The sequence below is a fragment of the Lacerta agilis genome, chromosome 4, assembly GCF_009819535.1.
Source record: "Lacerta agilis isolate rLacAgi1 chromosome 4, rLacAgi1.pri, whole genome shotgun sequence".
In the NCBI taxonomy this organism is placed as follows: domain Eukaryota; kingdom Metazoa; phylum Chordata; class Lepidosauria; order Squamata; family Lacertidae; genus Lacerta; species Lacerta agilis.
This window is the reverse complement of record NC_046315.1, coordinates 21,659,905-21,678,252: the sequence shown is the minus strand read 5'-3', so window position 1 is coordinate 21,678,252 and position 18,348 is coordinate 21,659,905. Positions and strand designations below refer to the sequence as shown.

At 41.2% G+C, this 18,348-nt stretch overlaps 1 protein-coding gene across 6 annotated transcripts in view; it reads right to left on the bottom strand.

The window, feature by feature from the left end:
• Positions 1-17,923, bottom strand: part of ZMYM2 (zinc finger MYM-type containing 2) — a 66,698-nt gene extending 48,775 nt beyond the window's left edge. Inside the window, exons 1-4 of one of the 6 annotated variants that reach the window (XM_033146289.1) lie at positions 17,719-17,921; positions 8,416-8,531; positions 4,853-5,349; positions 4,498-4,591 (exon numbers count right to left, since the gene is read on the bottom strand). In XM_033146289.1, coding sequence (XP_033002180.1) covers positions 4,498-4,591; positions 4,853-5,272 — 514 coding nt within the window. In that variant the 5' untranslated portion in view covers positions 5,273-5,349; positions 8,416-8,531; positions 17,719-17,921. Of the gene's footprint in view, positions 1-4,497; positions 5,350-8,415; positions 8,532-17,718 lie in introns of all 6 variants that reach the window. The other 5 variants (XM_033146286.1, XM_033146287.1, XM_033146290.1 and 2 more) reach the window with 5 other exon arrangements.
• Between the last annotated feature and the right edge of the window lie 425 nt (positions 17,924-18,348).

The following is an 18,348-nucleotide window of genomic DNA, read 5'->3' as shown; positions in this document are numbered from 1 at the left end:
GAGCAAAAGGACAAAGGTCTGCTGGTTGAACCATTAGCAGATCTTGTTAAAAGCAACCAGGCCTCCCTCTCTATTTATCATACACAAATGAACAAATTATCAACTTTACAAGGCTGCAAAAACTGTTTTTTCCCATGGATAACTAAAGTAGCTAAGCTTAACACTCTTAATCTGAGCAGGGTGTGTAGCAGCTCTCTTGAAAATTCAAACATGTTCAACTCAACATATAAAGAAAATGGGGAGGGAAGGAGAGAATGCATTTTGAAGCTAAACAAAAAAGATCACATATTGTATTTATTGCTGTGTGGTTTCTACAACACCCAGTATTCATAAAGCCACCAGTGACACTATTCACTCATGAGACATTATCCTATATCCCTGGATATTTCTAGCTTGTATCTTCAATGACAGCTAAAGTTCCACTACTGCCCAATCCTACTAACTTGAAGACACCCCAGTGTGTGAGAACTTCGCCACCCTCCACTCAAAAATCTAAAAAGGTAGCTAACAATTTGCCATCCGAGAACTGAACATCTTAGGCGGAAGTACCTTTAGGGGAGTTCTCCATGGATAACAATTTAAGAATCCTTTAAGAAATAACCAACTTCTGAACAGCACCTGATTATAGACAGATTAGAAGTGGTCAAAACCTGTTTACTTAAAAACATCTTGATCCCCATCAGTCCAGAAACTCCTTTGATGTTAAGTAATGGTAATAGAAGATGCTCCTTTGAACATGTTACAGATAAGTGAATGAATGTGGATGTGCATAAGTGCACCTCACAACACCCTGAGTCCCAAGGGGAATGAGGACCTCAGTATCAGGAGGTAAGCATGAGGGCTTGGGAAATGGCTGTATATGCCATGACGATAACAACTCTATATGGCAACCTATCAAGGCTGACTGACTCTTTAAGTCTTTTAAGTCTCCTCCACCCTTAGATATTAAATTCTTGTCATGAAACATTGCGGGCTGGAGAAATAAGGCAAATGACTGAGTTCCTAGAGTATCTAAGGAACTTTGATGTAGTTATGCTCCAGGAGACCTGATCTCAAACCCCAATAGTAATTGAAGGCTTTAAAGGCCTATTCACTGCCAGCCTTCAAACTAAACCCAAAAGGTAGATTCCAGCCAGTTTAGCCATTCTTACTGCTCTAAGTTTAGATTTAAACCTGACACCCCTTCAAGCCTGTAGCTCTACTATCTAAGCCAGGCAGGCAAACACGGCCCTCCAGTTGTTTTGGGACTACAACTCCCATCATCCCTAGCTAACAAGACCAGTGGTCAGGGATGTTAGGAGTTGTAGTCCCAAAACATCTGGAGGGCTGAGTTTGCCTATGCCTGATCTAAGCCTTCAAGTTTGATTAGAATCAAGGCACACATGCCAAAATCTATGCAGATATACCTCCCTGCAGAGAGGCCCTCCCCATTTCTTCACTGGAGCCATCTAAGCAGTTTGCAATAGCAGGTGACTTTAACAAGAGGGTGGGCAATGATGACTCTGCACTTCTCAGAGTGCTTGGACTTGACCAAGGTAATGCTCTACCTGCCTTTAACTGTCTACTGTTCTAAGGACATCTTGAACAATGCAGGCATATGCCTCACCAATTTTTGCATAAAGTCTTGCTCAATTATTTAGTGAGTTTTGATAATTCCGGAGAGTTCACCTATCTATCAAGAAGGGGTTATTTCCTAGTTTCCTCAGTATCAGGGGATTGAGTCATGGTGGGCGATTGCACTAAGTGACCACTTATTTTTGACCTTGGCCGTAGAACTTAATTGTCCTGTGCTCGCACCTTTCCTGCCCAACTCCTGATGAAAACATAAGACATTTTGCCAAGAATTCCTTGAACTGCATAAATTCCATCAATTATTTAAAACCAAGTCCACACTGGAGTGCAGTTTCTATAATTAACCCAGAATACCCCCAAGAAGCTATCAAAGCATATGGGAATCTATTAACACCTCTAACCGATTTTTCAAAACAACAATTTAAGGTGTGGAAACAATCCAGGGAGTCTTTTACTAACAATTGGTTTGACAAGGAATGTAGAGCTCTAAAATCTCATATCCAGAATATTTATTGACAATACTGGAAGGAAGAAGGTGCTGCCTACTTCCAGAATATTTTAGTTCTAAAAATCTACTGTGGTATCTTACTAAAAGAGAGAGAGAGAGAGAGAGAGAACTGAATATACTAACAAGCAATGGGAAAATCTGCTTCATAACTTCAAATAGCTCTAGGAAATTCTGGTTCTTGGTCTCTGAGGAACTCAACACCAAAGACCTCCCCACTCCATCCATTTCGCTTAGTAGTTGGTATCATTACTTTGCAAGTGTCTTGCACAAGGAACGACTAGATGGAGTGGGATGTCACCATTCTATGCTCCCAATCTCACCTGATGAAATAAAAATGCTAATAGTCCAGCTAAAGCAAGGGAAGGGCACCTGGTCCAGATGTGATAGGCTGCAAAGTACTAAAATTAGACGTGACTGGTGAACCCCTTTGCTGGCTAACCTGTTCACATGGGTGAATAACACTGGATCCATGCCAGAGGCATGGACAAGGGCAATAACAGTCCCAATATATAAAGGGAGACCATATAATACCATATAACTATAGATCAATAAGTCTTTTCCCTATAGTGGGGAAGTTATATGCTAAACATCTATTAGGTAAACTTACACTTTGGATGTCTCAACTTGCAATACCAGGCCTGGAGCAGGTGGTCTTTTGCCAGGGTAAACTACTCTGGACCACTGTGTCATCCTATCTCACCCAGATAGAATCTAGACACAAAAACCGCTCTGAAAATGCTTTTTGTTAAAGTGTTTTTAAAAATACATTGAATTTTCCCTAAGGCTCACCATCATCATCTAGTGTCACATTGTATAAAGCATACTTAAAACATTTTATTTGCAACTGTATAGCTGAGTCCCCTGTTGATACATATTCTAAGGCATCCAAGTCAAAGCTATATACGATAAGGTTACAAGACGTCCCCGTTTTCCGGGGACAGTCCCCGGATATACAAATCAGTTATCATACAAAATCCATTGAAGTTGAAGTGTCCCCGGATTCATTGAAAAAAAATCTGGTAACCTTACTATATGATCTTTCTGGACCTTTTTATTATTAGGAAATTATACACCTCCATGAGCTGCCAGTGAAATGCTCCCAACTAGGCAGGCAAATCCTAAAAAATTATTGCCAACAAAGGAGAGGAAACAGGGTTGCATCTTAGCCCCCTTCTTATTCAATCATTTTCCATATGACCTTGTTCTCTGTTTATGTGGGGTTGGTGCGCACCTGCCTGAAGCTTAGCTCTATTCATATTCCCATTCTATTATGCAGGTTAGATTGGGGGCCACTCAGGTCTTTGGTGTTGGTGTTGAGTGCCCCAGAGAACAAGAACCAGAATCCCCACCAATGCAGAGCTTTTTTCTTTGCAAGATTTAACATCATGCCATCTGCAACTGTAAGGAAGATTCTAGAAAATTCCTTATTCAGAAAGATATGGCCCTTGTGGTATAAACAAGTCAAAACCATTGCACATGTTTTATTTTACTGCCCATTTTACACAGAAAATCTGCAATAAATATATAAACCCCATGCTGAAAGGAAGGTTAAATTGCCCTGACTTCTCCAGGGTTTCCTTTCTACTAAACAGCTGTAGGCCTGCCATTATGGATAATGTAGCAAAATTTCTGAGAGATACCATGAAACTACATCGCTATAGGATTTGAGATGCATTTTTAAACCTTATTATGTCTGTATTGTATTAGTTTTATGTTAAAGTATCTCGTATTATGAACAGGTGCCAATTTTATGCTTTGACTGCTCCTTCTTCATTAATCACATTATTGTTTTACAGCTCTGAAAAGGAGTGAGGTTGTTGGTCTGTTTTTGTTCTTGTTTTTATTATGTACTTTGTGTTCTCATTGTGTATTTTTATGTTCTGAACCGCCCTGTGATCTTTGGAGGAAGGGTGGTATACAAATTTAAATAAATAAATAAATATTCTTAACAAATGAAATATATTTTTCTCCAGTAACTGAAAAAATATTTCCCTTTTTATCATAGTGAATAATTATTCTGTCCAGTAACTAACAATCCCTTCCGGGAAGTACAGCTTCACACTATGTTCAATCATAAACAAGCCACACCAAACAATGGGCCTTACACTTCAACAGCTACTCACCTTGGTCTCAAATTGAGATATATTTCTGTAGCACAGAAGGTATGTGGGCTGCATGGTCCAAGGAGAATATGCTTTAATTGTTATAGTAACCAGCTATTATGCACACTTGTTCAGCAAACATACTAATTACAGTGGAAAACTCCATTTAAATAACCTTGATTAAATAAATGCAGCCTGATTTGTAAACCTGTACCATGGCCCAAAAATGGAAAAAATAATCCACAATGTAACTGGTATTATTAGTTGTGCCACTCGTAGAAGAAATATATATTTGCATAAAAATGTACAACCTACCAGGGTTATGATGAGTCGCAGATTCTCCATTCTGAAAGACATCTCCAGCTACGTTCATTCTACCAGGATTGAAAGGTCCTACACCAGTCTTGGTCTGTGAAGTTAAAGATGGGGTGTATGTTTGTATATTAACACCAAAATTACTTGACTGCAGTCCGTTAGATACATCTCCCAAGTTGGTATTCTGTAGTGATGTTACATGTGTAATCATTAAGTTCATGTCACGCCCTTCAGTATTTTCTAAACGGCCAACACTCACAGAGCTCATACCTCTTTCTAATGTAGTAACATTAGCAATTTGAATTTCAGAGTCTGGTTCTGTGGTTATACCACTACTACCTATTCCTGCATTTACCTTACTTCTTGAAAAACTGGGTGGTGAAAATTCCATCTCAGTGGCTCTGTTTTTAGGCTCTGGAAATCTTCTTTCACTGAAACTGGAATCATTTCTCTCTTGCCCCTGATTTGCTTCAGTATCTTCTTCATCGTCAATAATAATAGTTTCAGTTATACTTCCCTTTTGAGAACTCAGGTCCTTTGTTGGAACCACTGCTTTGGGGTCATTTCCGTGATGCTCTTCATTACTAGGTGAACTAAAAGCCACATTTCTAGGATCCGTTATCAACCCTGCAGAAATCTGTGGAGGTTGCACAGGTTCAACAAATACAACATCATCATCGTCTTCTACGGAAGGACTCTGGAACTTAGATCTAGAAACCAGAGAGTTAGATGGACAGCCGAAAGAGTTTCCTACATTGGCTAGGCCAGTTGCCATTGTGGTAGGCCCCAATAACTCAGATGGGTGTTCAGACAGCACCAGTTTTCAGACAGCTTGTGGACCTTCCAGAAAAACTGTTATAAAAGAAAAAAAAGCAGTTTTACTATAATACAATGTTCTGGTTGTTTAATTCAGAAAGTGTTTTCCAAAGGCAGCATACTTCCAATTGTTTTCTTTTCATGGCTGGTATGTGTATGTTCTCTCCCTCCCTCCCTCCCTCCCTTTATCAGTTAGATCTAGAAATTTCCAGATTCCATGTATGAGACCAGTATCTCCGTTCCACTGAAGCAAGAGATCCCTTTGTTTTAGTCATGCACTCATTTCATGAATACATATAGATGTCAAAATCCTTTCAACAGTTTTGACAAGTGTTTTAAATAAATTCTTCTTTATAGGGATGACAGCTATTCAGTGACCAACAGGTTGTAAGAGAAATCACACATTAAAGGACTTATGGAAAGCAATCTAATGGCCTATAATATGAAATCATGATTTACCACTAGTTCCAGCAAGCCTCAAACCAGGATGATTTCCATCCCCTCTATTCACACAATGGCAGGAAACCAAAGGCTTGCACTTTTCATTTTGCATAAAGCAGTTTCCCATTACATCAAAACTTCAGAAACAATTCTAATTGCAATTAGTTTTGAACTAGACACTTTTAGAATAAACCACTGTTTACCAAATTTGAACAGAAAATAAAATTGGTGCTTCAAAATCTGAAGTGGAAGCTTTCAATATGCAGGTAACATGCATTTTTGTGGGGGAGGGTACCAACCCAAGGTTTGCTAGGACTTTTTCATGTTAAACCTCTAAAGCAGGTCAGAAAAAAGAAAATGGGGCAAAATTCCTCTGCTGAACATGTGGTAATTGGCAATTCAACTTTAAGCTCTTATTATGTATGTGGGCCTCTAAATTTATCAAGATACTTTCTAAGTTAAGACTCAATCTAGATCTAAGCATCAGATTTCAATATTTGAAAAATGAGGTCTTGACTCAAGGTGAACATACACAAAACCATAGGGGTAGCTATATAAATCTGTTGCAAACAGCAAAGACCCATGTGTCGCTGCAGGCCACTAGGTAGATGTTACATGCCTAATCTTTGAGTTAGTATCACACCTTTAGGTATTTACTAAACAGCCAACACGCACAGAGCTCATACCTCTTTCAATGTAGTAACATTAGCATTTTCGAATTCAGAATCTGGTTCTGTGGTTATATGACTTATTATGATATAAGAATAAGATTTATCTTACAACAGATAGCTGAAGGGGCTACAAAAATATTTGGGTACCAAAATGTCACTTTCAGGGATTTTTTTAATAAAAAAACTTTATTCAAGTTTTATAACATACAAAAAATAATGTATGATATATAACAGTAATATCCTCTATACAGTACAACTTTAATTTGCTTGATTATGAGGCTTCCTCAATAGAAAGTGTTTGACATTGAAATTTAGTCAAATGTCCTTATTCTCCTGGATTAGCAAAGATGCTGAGAACTGGACTGGAGATTTTCTAGCAGTGTCCATTAAACATATTTATGAACCACATAAAAAAGAGAATTCTGAGATATTCAATGAGATTTGCCAATGATTTCTTTAACAGTTCTTTAAACAAATATTAATATTTTGTTTCATTTTCACCCATATGCAAGGTTGTCCTTCCAAAGTCCCTTTTCATCTGTCATGTACTTTGCTTTATTTTTACAATTTCCCTCCCTCATAAATCCATTATATTCACTTTGGGGGTAAGATTTTTGGTTCTTCTTTTTTAAAAGAATCTGCTGTTGAATGAGTCATTCTATTCATAACCAATAAAATGTTGAACAAAAAAAGAGAAAAAGTATCACTGGAATACCTTACTTTATTCCCAATTAAATCAGCATAGAAATAAAAACAGTAAAAGGAATTGGCAGGATTCACTTAACCAGCCTCAGCAGCAGAAGCCCTGCACAAGGACTTTTGCTTCCACAATGGGACTTCTTCACTCTTCCCCCCACATGACATTGGCTCAGATGGGGTCGGAAGAACCCCCATAACAGCATGCAGTGGTAGAAAGGGGAATATCATTTCATCTGGTGAGCTGAACTGCATGTGCAGACAGAGCAACTGGAAGAGTGTGATGTTGAATTCTACCCAGTATGGGCAACTAAAGAAGTCTCTTAATGTTCAATCATATTGTAGAGGTTTTCTGTTAATTTCTGCGGTTTTCTGTTAATTAGGATCATTTCAGTGTTTAACAGAAGGGAAATTAAAAGGCAGGAGTCATTTTGTCATTAGAAATCTGCAAAACGTCTGTTCAAACAGTAGTAAGAAATCCACCAACAATATGAACAAATGTGTGAAGTAAACTTCCAGTGCAGTGTGAATTTAATCAGGCTGTACTAGAAAATAAGTCTCAGAGATAAATTGATCTTACTTCCATCTAACAACGTTCAGCAATTCACCTTCAGTCAATCCTGCTTCTACTGTAAAGCAACTTCAAGTCATAATGTTCATCATATTCTAAACACAATGTGCAATAGATTTTTAATGATATTAAGATACCAGTCACTGTTATTTTTCTATGAAATATTCAACAGTGAGAGTGCCTTTTTTCTTACTACAGCACACAACTTGATTTTGATGAGCTTTCTTTCATGCACATTCCCTTATCAAAAAATATTTTTCTGAGTGTTTACAGCCAGCTTGGACCAGATAAGTGTATGTTTTTGTCTCCCAATGAGCATTTACATTAAATTCATCTGCCAATTTGTAGTCCATTCATCTACACTGGAGTGATCTTTTTGAAACACTTTATAGCAGGGGTCCCCAAACTAAGGCCCGGGGGCTGGATGTGGCCCAATTGCCTTCTAAATCTGACCCACGGATGGTCTGGGAATCAACGTGTTTTTACATGAGTAGAATGTGTCCTTTTATTTAAAATGCATCTCTGGGTTATTTGTGTGGCATAGGAATTCGTTCATTTTTTTTTTTCCAAAATATAGTCCGGCCCCCCACAAGATCTGAGGGACGGTGGACCGGACCCCTGCTGAAAAAGTTTGCTGATCCCTGCTTTGTATAGTCTGCCTAAAATCACCATCCTGAATACCACTTCTATAGAGGATTAGGTATTATCTTCTGAAACACTTACCCATTCAAGAATGTGTAGCAGTAAGGTAAAGCTTAAAAAGTTGCTCCAGTGCTTGTTTGTGCTGGAAACCTGGCTCTCTCTTCCAGAGAGACTGGAGATCCCTGAAAATGTGTATCCTGAAACAGATTAGATCAATGTTAAGAATGTTTATTATTCAGAAAACATACAATATGTCAGTCCTAAACCAAAAACTAACCTAAACTTAAAAATACAGCCAGTTCCATCAGGAATTGTGTCATGTTCACTAAAGCAAATGGGAAATGTATTACTTGACAAAACTCAAGTAACATTCACATTGCTGATAAATTGCTTGGTTTGTACCACCAGTTGTGTAGAAAGAAAACATGATAGCAACATTTACGAACAGCCACAGATTTCAAACTATACTTCTAATAACAGATATCTTAAGGAGTCCTAGAAAAGCAGAGGACATACTAACATTAATGCATAATCCTTCCAACATAATGGCCCTTAAAATTCCGTGATGAATTTTCCAGATTTTGAATGGTTGTGATTATGGGAAGCATTTAATAACCTTTCTGTGGTAGCTCAAGGGGATTTCCCCCTACTCACAAACACATAGCCCATGCCATGTCCGCCCCAAAGCACTTAAATCCACTGTTGTCTATAGTTAAGAAAAACTTCTATAATGAAATACAGATTCATACGCAACTCCAAGATAGAAGAATTTTTTGACCTATTGGGTCAAAAACAGGTTAACTACGTACATACTTTTGCACTATTATCAAACTTTCACCAACTTAAGATACCCAAAACATGGATGTGAGTAACTAAAAATATAATTCCTTTCACATCCCCATTTTTAAAGTCCATTCTCTTTAGAGGTCACTACAGCTACATTAAAGTAAGAGCAAATACAACATTGTCCAAGTACTCTCTTAGCACCAAGTTATTTTTTTCCTCTTCCTGCTAAATGAAGCTTTGCACCAAATTAAGCAGGGCAATGAAATCACAAACAAGATTTGTCCTTCATCGTTCCTTTGTACTATCGCTCTAGAAAAAATAATTTTAATGTCACTAATCTATTCTAGAATACAAATTTAGATCCCTATTCACTCATTTCAAGAGTTAAAAAAGGAATATCGTATTATAATGATGGCACATTTAGAAAGCTACCAGTCACCTAGCTATCTAGAATGTTTCAAGAACCATTAGAATTGCTCAGAACTTATACTTGTTCCAACAATACACACATCCCCCCACCAAATACACACACCGAAAGCTGAATTCAATCTCTTCCCCGCCCCCACTGCAAGCACATTATAGAAATGTGTGCCAACCATCTGTATCAAGACATTCTTACTTAATATTTGCAACTAAAACACAGAAGCGGTAAGCAGCTATCAGGTTGTTTTTCAAAGTAGTCAGTATCTACCTTTTCCCATCAGAAAAGGACACAAAAAACAGGACATAAACATGGGACACTGCACAATTTTGACTCAGCTAGGAATTTACATAAAGAAAACCATCAAAACATCGGCACCATATAGCTTTATCTCCCAAATATTGGTAGTACCAGAAAATGTGGTAATACCTAGGTGCCTTAACCTTCCAAAACATTAAAACAAGTGCCAATTATTGCTATACTGTACTCTTCTAGATAGAATCCTAAGCCGTTTAATGCTTTACAGGTCAAAATGAGCACTTTGATTTGGGCCTAGATATCATTTGGTAGCCTCACATATAATGCATTGCAGTAAACTAACCTAGATGTTGCCAGAGCATAGACGACAGAAGTTAGGCTATCCCTGCCCAAATAGGGGCACACTGGGCTATCAGCTAAAGCTGATGAACAGCATACATTTGGGTTTATACTTCAAATTTTCTACCTGTACCTTAGCGGAAAGCAGCCTACAATTTTATATTCATGAATTCCACTCCTATGCATGTTCAGAAGTCAGTATTACTATGTTTAACAGGGCTTACACTGGGTATATATGATGGGACTGGATACTTTTTACTGGTATTTATTCATTAGCATGATCACTTTGAAGAAGACATGGCAAGATAGGAGAATCTATCACAAAGATGCTGGAGAGTGTTGCTTTTTATTAATGAGAAAATTATAAATATTTTATATTTCTATGCCACTATATCATAAAATATAGCAAAGTGTACACTTTAAAACATCATTTAAAACTAAAAAATAAATGAATAAAAGCATAGTCCTTCAAGTGAATTGACTAATCAAAGCCTCCCAAGACCTGACAGCACAAAAAAACTCTTCAAAAGTCAAAAGTAAAGGTGTCTGCTGAACCTTTGCTGGAAATGTTCCACAGCATGGGACCCACAACACTAAATGCAACTTCTAGTTGAGGCAGACAGGACCTCTGTAAAATGGGAGGCAACAAGCAGCACTCCTCCATGTGATCTCGGGGATCAAGATGGGATATAAGAAGTCAGGTGGTCCCTAAGGTACCTTGGGCTCAAGTTGTTTTGTACATCAATACAAAAACCTTGAACATATCCAAGCAGTATATGGGCAATCAGTGCAAACATTTTTAGGTGCCACCTGCTGCTGGCCACCTGCCCCCATCAACTGTCTAGCTAGCCCAGCATTTCCCAAACTTGAGTCTCCACCTGTTTTGGACTACAGTTCCCATGACCCCTGGTGCTAGCTAGGAATGATAGTTGTATGTAGTCCAAAAACAGCCAGGGACCTGTTTGGGAAACATTGGTCTAGTCGCTGAATTCTGAACCAGCTGGAGAGCTTCCAGACAAGGCCCTAACACAAAGCACATTGCAGTAATCCAGTCTTGAGATGACTAAAGCAAAGCTATGCCAACCTAGTTACAGCCATGGCTGGTGCACCAAACAAAGGGTCACTTGGGCCCTGAATGAGAAATACATATTTACGAGTACCCCTCAAGCCATGCATCTGTTCCTTAGGGAGTGCAACCCAACCCAGAACAGGTAATTCTCCTATCATCTGGACAATGGAACCACCCAAAGCCTCAGTCTTCCCACAGCTGTTTGCTGGCAGTCATCCAGTCCACCACTGCATTAAGGCACTGGTCCACAGCTTGCAGCCTCTTAATTCAAATGTTATAAAGAAATAGAGCTATGTGCCATCAGCGTGCTGCTAGCACTGTGCTCCCAAATATCTAATGTTTGGCTTCACATTTTAAAAATATTTTAAGCATGGTTTATTAATTGTTGTCCTATCTTTTAATAGAAGAGCCCCCATGGAAAGTCTTTTTGAGTGGGAAACATGTTAGGCATTAATAAAAAAGTATCATGCTTCAACATGTTTGAGATTGAGTCTCCTTTTTGGTCATTTCAATTGGATGCTTTGTTTTTCATGTGTATTTTTGAAGAGAAGTAGGAGTGGTCATTGGGTTTAATTCCTTTTTTAATCCTTGTGTTATAGCTGTAAAATGGAACTAGTAATGCTACCATGTGAAAGATTTGACTAGCAGTTTACAGCTTAGCTCATTTTCTTGAATTATCTGTTTTGTGTGTCAATGGGTACCCTGGATTGACCAACTGTCCTTGTTTAAGCTTTACTGCCCACCATCTATTATATATTTTGGAAAATAGTTTGTATCTATCCTCAGTCATCACCAAATTTGGCGTGAGGGTTCCCAAGGCGGAGCCAGCAGTCTTTGTCAATGTTTAGTCAGCAGCCACCATTTTGAATCAAGATGGCAGACTAAAATGTCACTTTGGTGTGTCTTCACCACCCCATACATGGATTCAGGGTCAAGTGAGGTGTTCCCTGAATTGGGCGAGTGGATGCACACACCCATAAATCATGCCGTTACACCATCCATTTAAAAACCATGATTTTGTTTTGTTGTTTCTTTGAATTCTTAGGCAGCGCCAGGCACTCCCTGCTAATCTCAAAGTGTTTTCTATCATGTCAATATTCCACATGCTGTACATACAACTTGTGATGTCCACAGGTAGGCTCACTTTCAGTATCCACTTTGTGCTTGTGACAGTTTCATTCTACGAAGTATTATGTTGTGCTGATGCAGCCTGTTAGGTGTGAACAGTTCTTCTTGGTTACAAGATACTTAAATCCATCCAATAGCATGTTCTGCAACCTTCCTCACCCACTCTACCAGGTTCAACCTTCCCTAAATTGCCATTTTGTGACTGCAGCTCTGGTTTTTTTAAAAAGTAAAATTAGTTGCCCAACTAAAATTAAGTCTGCCCAACTATCTTAACTGTACATGATTATGATTAAATGTTGAAATGAAATGGCACAAAAGGTTTAATCTTTGTGCAAACCACCCAATACATTTAGTTTACATATGATCTTGAAATACAGTGCAGGGATAAAGCTGTATTTAAGTGTGAGAATTTAAATGTTAAGCAACTTCCTACAAGTTAAGCATTCATGTTCATGAAGCCTGAGAGAGCAATTTGTTGATTAAAAAAACAAAGTCTACTTTTTACACTGTAATCAGTGGAACAATTGTACTGTTTTAAAATTAGAATGTAGTTTCAGCCTTATGTTGTAAGTGATGACCAAGCAGATTTGTGTTTTTAGGAATGAGTATATAGCCAAGTTAAATTTTTGAAGAAACATAACATGCTTCATGTGGCCAGAGGTGTAATTTCTGCTACTTATTAACACACAACTTTTCATACCTACAGCTACTACGATACAATATGGTGACAGTAAGTTTCAGACAGTCAGTGTGGCATAGTGGAAAGAAAATTGGCTTTAGTCCTGCCTTCAATCCCCAGCAGTCTTCAAATACCTGCTAATGATGATGCTAACTGAGAGACCTTGGGCTCGTCAGTGTCCCTCAGTCTAACCTACCTCACAGTGCTAGAGGATAAAACAGAATATAAGTATCTATCTTACACATCAGATTATTCTGTCCATTTTGACTTGCTGCCATTTCTCCAGGGTCTCAGGGTAGACATCACCTGCTACCTGACTCTTTTAAATCAAAGATGCCAGAAACAGAACTTGGAATTTTCTGGGTGCAAAGCATGTGCCCTACCACTGACCTATGCATGAAGTCCTTGGAGTAAGAGTAAGATAAGAATTAAATAAATAAATAAATAAATAATGGATTTCACTGGCAAATCCTAGTTAATTCATTGACAGAAAAAAACACAAAACATTTGTACCACTCCATTACATTTGTACTTTCAATAAAACAAGAAAACTTGTTTGATCACCCATTATCTCCAGTATCACTAGCCACTTGTTTTAGAAATATTGGCAATAATTATTCACTCCCAAATTTAAATTTAATTACCTAATGATACACAAGGCAAAATCAGCTGAAAGTGGCCCTTTTAAAAAGTGTTACCTCCAGGCAAATAGATGTAGTTATCCTGTGACATGGAAGTTATCAACCAAGATGTCTCAGGATACACTTCCAGCATAACCCTGAACACCTCCATAAATCAGTTTTTCTCTCTCTCCCTTGTTTATTACCACTTTCCCACAAGAAGTTCTCAAAGTGGTTTACATATTAAAAGGTGTGTGTCAAACATGTTTCAGTAAAGTTGTTTATAGTCTTCACAGGGATGACTGTCATCCATGCAACTTTGAGGAGCTGTAACTTAACAGATTCCAATAGACATCTAGATGCATGCAGCAAATGTCAGTTCCACATAAAATGTCTACAAAGACATGCCACTGCATGTACTTTTAATTCCCCATCTCTAAACTCCAAATGTTATACTAGAAATGGGCATAAAATAGAGTGGTGAAAATGCAGACTATTCCCAAGAGCTACTTTTATATACACAAAGTTATTCATCTCAAGCATTTCTTCATTCAGTGCCTTATCCAACTATTAATTTTATATAGCCAGCTCTTTATACTACTACTCCTGTTGGGAATTTCCCACTACACAGTAATGAAGTATCTTAAAACTACCAAAAACGTGTTTTGTGGTGCCATCTATTACATTTCAAATGAAGATTCTAGTAAAATCAAATGCACCAAAACAATTAAGTCGCAATACACTTACAGTGTAAGAACCTCTGCACTACACAAGTAACTGTCAATGCAGAAGACTTGAATTCAATTGGACTTTCTGTCACAGAATAGGTATAGTATTGCAAACTTAATGTCCCAGTACCAATCACTTGCTTGCTTGCCCCAGTGAGACTTAGGACTAGCTTTCATGAGACAGTCTATACTTGATTTGCTCAGATAAATTGGTGGCGAATGTGTAACTGCACCAATTCATGCAACACCATTTACAGTATACTTTAAAATTTACCAATAAAGATGTCTGCATCATCAACACCTATGTGAAGATACACCAATGGCTCTTCTATGCAAACCTATCACAAGATGATCACATAGAAGCCACCTCAGATATGAATGGGTCCCATATGCCAAATGGCATTGACTCAAGTCTTGCCTGTTAGAATTTTTAGACCTTTACTATATGCTATCCTATTTTATTGTTCTGAAGTAAGCAGTGTGTTGACACATCTCATCTAAACATGTTTTACTTAGAAATACATCCAAGTTATTCTATTTCAATATAACCGATTTTTAAGCAAGCATACTTAGATCCCCAGTTTATAGAAGTCTATGTACCTGTACTATGGTTTACATAATTTTGCAGCTGAAACCCTTCAGAGCCAACCAAACCTTCTCTCTGAAGACTTGTACAAAACAAGTTTCCATTCACCTTCAATTCTGGTATTTCTTTTATGTTGCTTGGAAGTATTTATCAATCATTTATAATTTCTTCAAGTCATCCTTTAGTATCTATGATCCTGCTGGAAGTTGTCTGATCACAAATCAAGAAAAGAGTGGGGGGCTGCAACCCTGTTTGGCATTACAATTTAATACACACTCATTTCCACATTTATGTGAATTTGTCACAGGTTATTTCAGCAAGTCTACTAAAGTCTGCAGAAAGCTATCATACAATCTTCCTCATGCTCTTGAAAAACTTGAGAAATTAGAATTTTGAGTCAATCTGCACCCTTAAAGTTTAAGGCTTAAACCAGCCGCTCTAAAAACAGCTTAAAAATCAGCACCCCCCTTATCCTCTGAGTAAACTAGCACCTTGCATGAAGTATACTCCTCCTGATCTTTCTCCCTAATTTCTATGTGAATAATGGTCAAGGAATGCTGATCTTGGATCATCCAATACCCATGTTTGCCTCCTACAAGCTAAAAAGTGAAATGCCACCAATGGATTCCTGCAGTGGCCTCTAGTAAGAGACCCTTAACAAGCAACTATTGATCACTTTCAGTCTCCAGATGATGGGTCATGCATAAACTGCTCTATTAATTTTGCCCTCACAGAACTACTTCGCCACTTAGTGTAAAGAGCTGAAATTACTAAGGGGAAGAGAAGGGGGCTAACTGCAGTCATCTCAGAATGTAAGAAAATGATAGTTCTTCCTGACTTTTCAATAGCCTTGAAAAAAATTCACTCAAACCAGACACAACCATGGGATTCTCAGATAGCATCAGGATTTAAAGGGAAATGGGGCAAATAAGACGTTTGTCCTTAGCAGAGAAACACATGAAAATGTCAATTGTGTCCAATTGCATCTTCTTCCGCACCTCCATGCCTAAGCAAACCTGCCTGAACGAGAAATAAAACGTGTGATCCAGAACACACTTCGCTCAGGACTGGATTATTTTAAGTCGCCTCCCTCTCGCCGGCCAGAGAAGTCAGGTAAGGTTGCAGGGATTCGGAATTGCGAGGGAATTAATTCGAAATCTGGTTAAATGTGCGATTTAATATACGCTCCAAAACTCTAGAGGGCACTCGAAAGATACCCTCCTCATTCCCCTCCCCCGCGCGGCCGAGCCGGGTAAGGCGAGCGGCAGGAGCCCGTCGTCTGCTTGCGGGTGTTGGTATTGCAGGAGCGATGTCTGCAGCAGAGCCCACCCCGGGGGGAGGAGTCGCCTCACGGCCATTACCGGGGCTTTGCTCCAGGGCAGCAGCTGCTGCACCCAACAACCCCCCCTTTTACCCTGGAAGCACCTCCTCTTAACCCCCCCCCCACACCCATCCACTCCTCGTGCCAAAAAAAGGGGGGAGAAGAATGATCTACCTCCTGCTCCTCCCCAAGGCAGAAAAACATATAAATAGCACTCACAATGGAGCTCCTTCTCCTTGCAAGGCTCTTGCCAAGGCTGCACCAAACTGGCCTGGAGCCTAGGGAGAAGAGGTGCTGGTGGAGCGTGAGAGTGGGGGGGGGGGTTTGAAGCGGGTGTTAATCGAGGTAGTGGGCGCGCCTCATCTTCCCCTCCAGGAGACGCCCTTCCTCCTGGGCAAAGAAACGGGTTGGCAGCACGGCCCTCCACTTTGAATCCTTCAGCCCTCCAGCAGAGCCCCCTTCTCCCAGTGGGATGCAAACCTATTGCCCCAGAGACAGGCTCCACCCGCCCCAGCGCCTCCCCCACAGTCCCACCTCGGATGGGGGGGTCGGCCCCGTCCCCCATCGCTGCTCCCCAAGGGCGCCCAGCCATGGGAGCCTATGCTGGAGGGCAGCGGGTGGGGGGCAGTTTGGACAGGCACGGGGGTGGGAGAGGAGGAGGCAATAGCGAAGACTTTCTCCCCACCCACCCAACACATACACAAAGCCGCCTCTTCTTTCCCCCTTCAGAGCTCTCTCTGGGGACCGAGTGTTAAGTCGATTGAAACCCCCCCCCCCAATAAACACACACACACGAACACACGCGCATACACACACACACAAAAACAAAAACAACAACCCGCGCGCGCGCCTCCAGCGCCGAGATCTGCCCTGGCGCCCGTCCCTGCCAACTGCCCCGGGTGTCGGGTTTGGCCCCCTGCAGTCGGCCGGCAGCACTGCCGCCTCCAGTCGGCCGCCATTAAGGAGACCCAGCCAAACAATACGGGAGGGGAGCGCGAGAGAAAGCGGGAGCTGGGGGGGGGGGGAGGGATCCGCGGAGCGCAGCGCTGGGCGCAAAGGAGGGCGCCGCGAAAGGAGGGGAAGGGGAGCCAGCGGGGGTGGAGGGCATTGAAAACAAAACTGCGGGCGAGGCGGTTGGAAACGAAGCCGTGATAAAATGGATCCTTCCCTTCTCCCCACGCCGCCACCCCAGATACCCCCAAGGCAGCCCCCTTCGCATTTCTGCCCCCAGCGCACCTCAGTGAGGGGGGGCTTCCTCCTGTTCCCCCCCAACCGCCTCCCCTACCCCCCTCGCTGCCTCCCCCCGCCTCCAATCCCTGCTGGCTTGAGGCGAGAGCGACACGCAGCGGGGCATTTAGCCCGGGTTGCTGCGAGGCACGGCTGGGCTGCTCCGATCCCCACCCTGAAGGGGCAAGCTGGGCTCCAGCCAGCCAGCCGGCTCTCCTCTACCTCAGCCGCTTCCTCTCACGGCCCTCACCAGTCTCGGGAGGGGGAATTAGCTCGCCCCGGCGGCGGCGGGTCACACGCACCCTCCGCGGCTCCGCCAACGCTTCCTCAACTCTAACTCGGTCCAGTCCCGGGCTAAGCGCTGCTGCTTGGCGGAGGGGAGGAGCAGGGACCAACCCCACCAGCCGAGCTCGGGGAAAGGCCGCCTCGTGCGCCCGCTTATTGGCCTTCCCAGGAGGAGGGCTTCGTTGCCTGCTGAACCTATTGGAGCGGCTTCCCGCCTATCAGCGTCCCCGCCGCAGGTGGTTGGGCCGAGCTCCTGTCAATCCGATTCTCACTTACGCCTACGGTCCCTCCCTCTTTGGTTCCATCAGGTTAAACCCGAATCGCATTGCCCACCAACAGCTGCAGCACCTCTGCCTTTCTCCTGGTGGATGGGCGGGTTTGGGGCCCCAGAGGTTGCTGCTGCTGCTGCCGGGTACTTTCCTGCAGAAGTTTGTGCTGTTTTCCCCACTGCATGAAAGCGGGATGGCATCCCTTTTACTCCGCATGACATTTGCCAGGGAGGGAGGTGGTGTGTTTAACGCATTAATTTGCCTTCCACGGTCCCTCTGGGCAATAATTGCAGCGGAG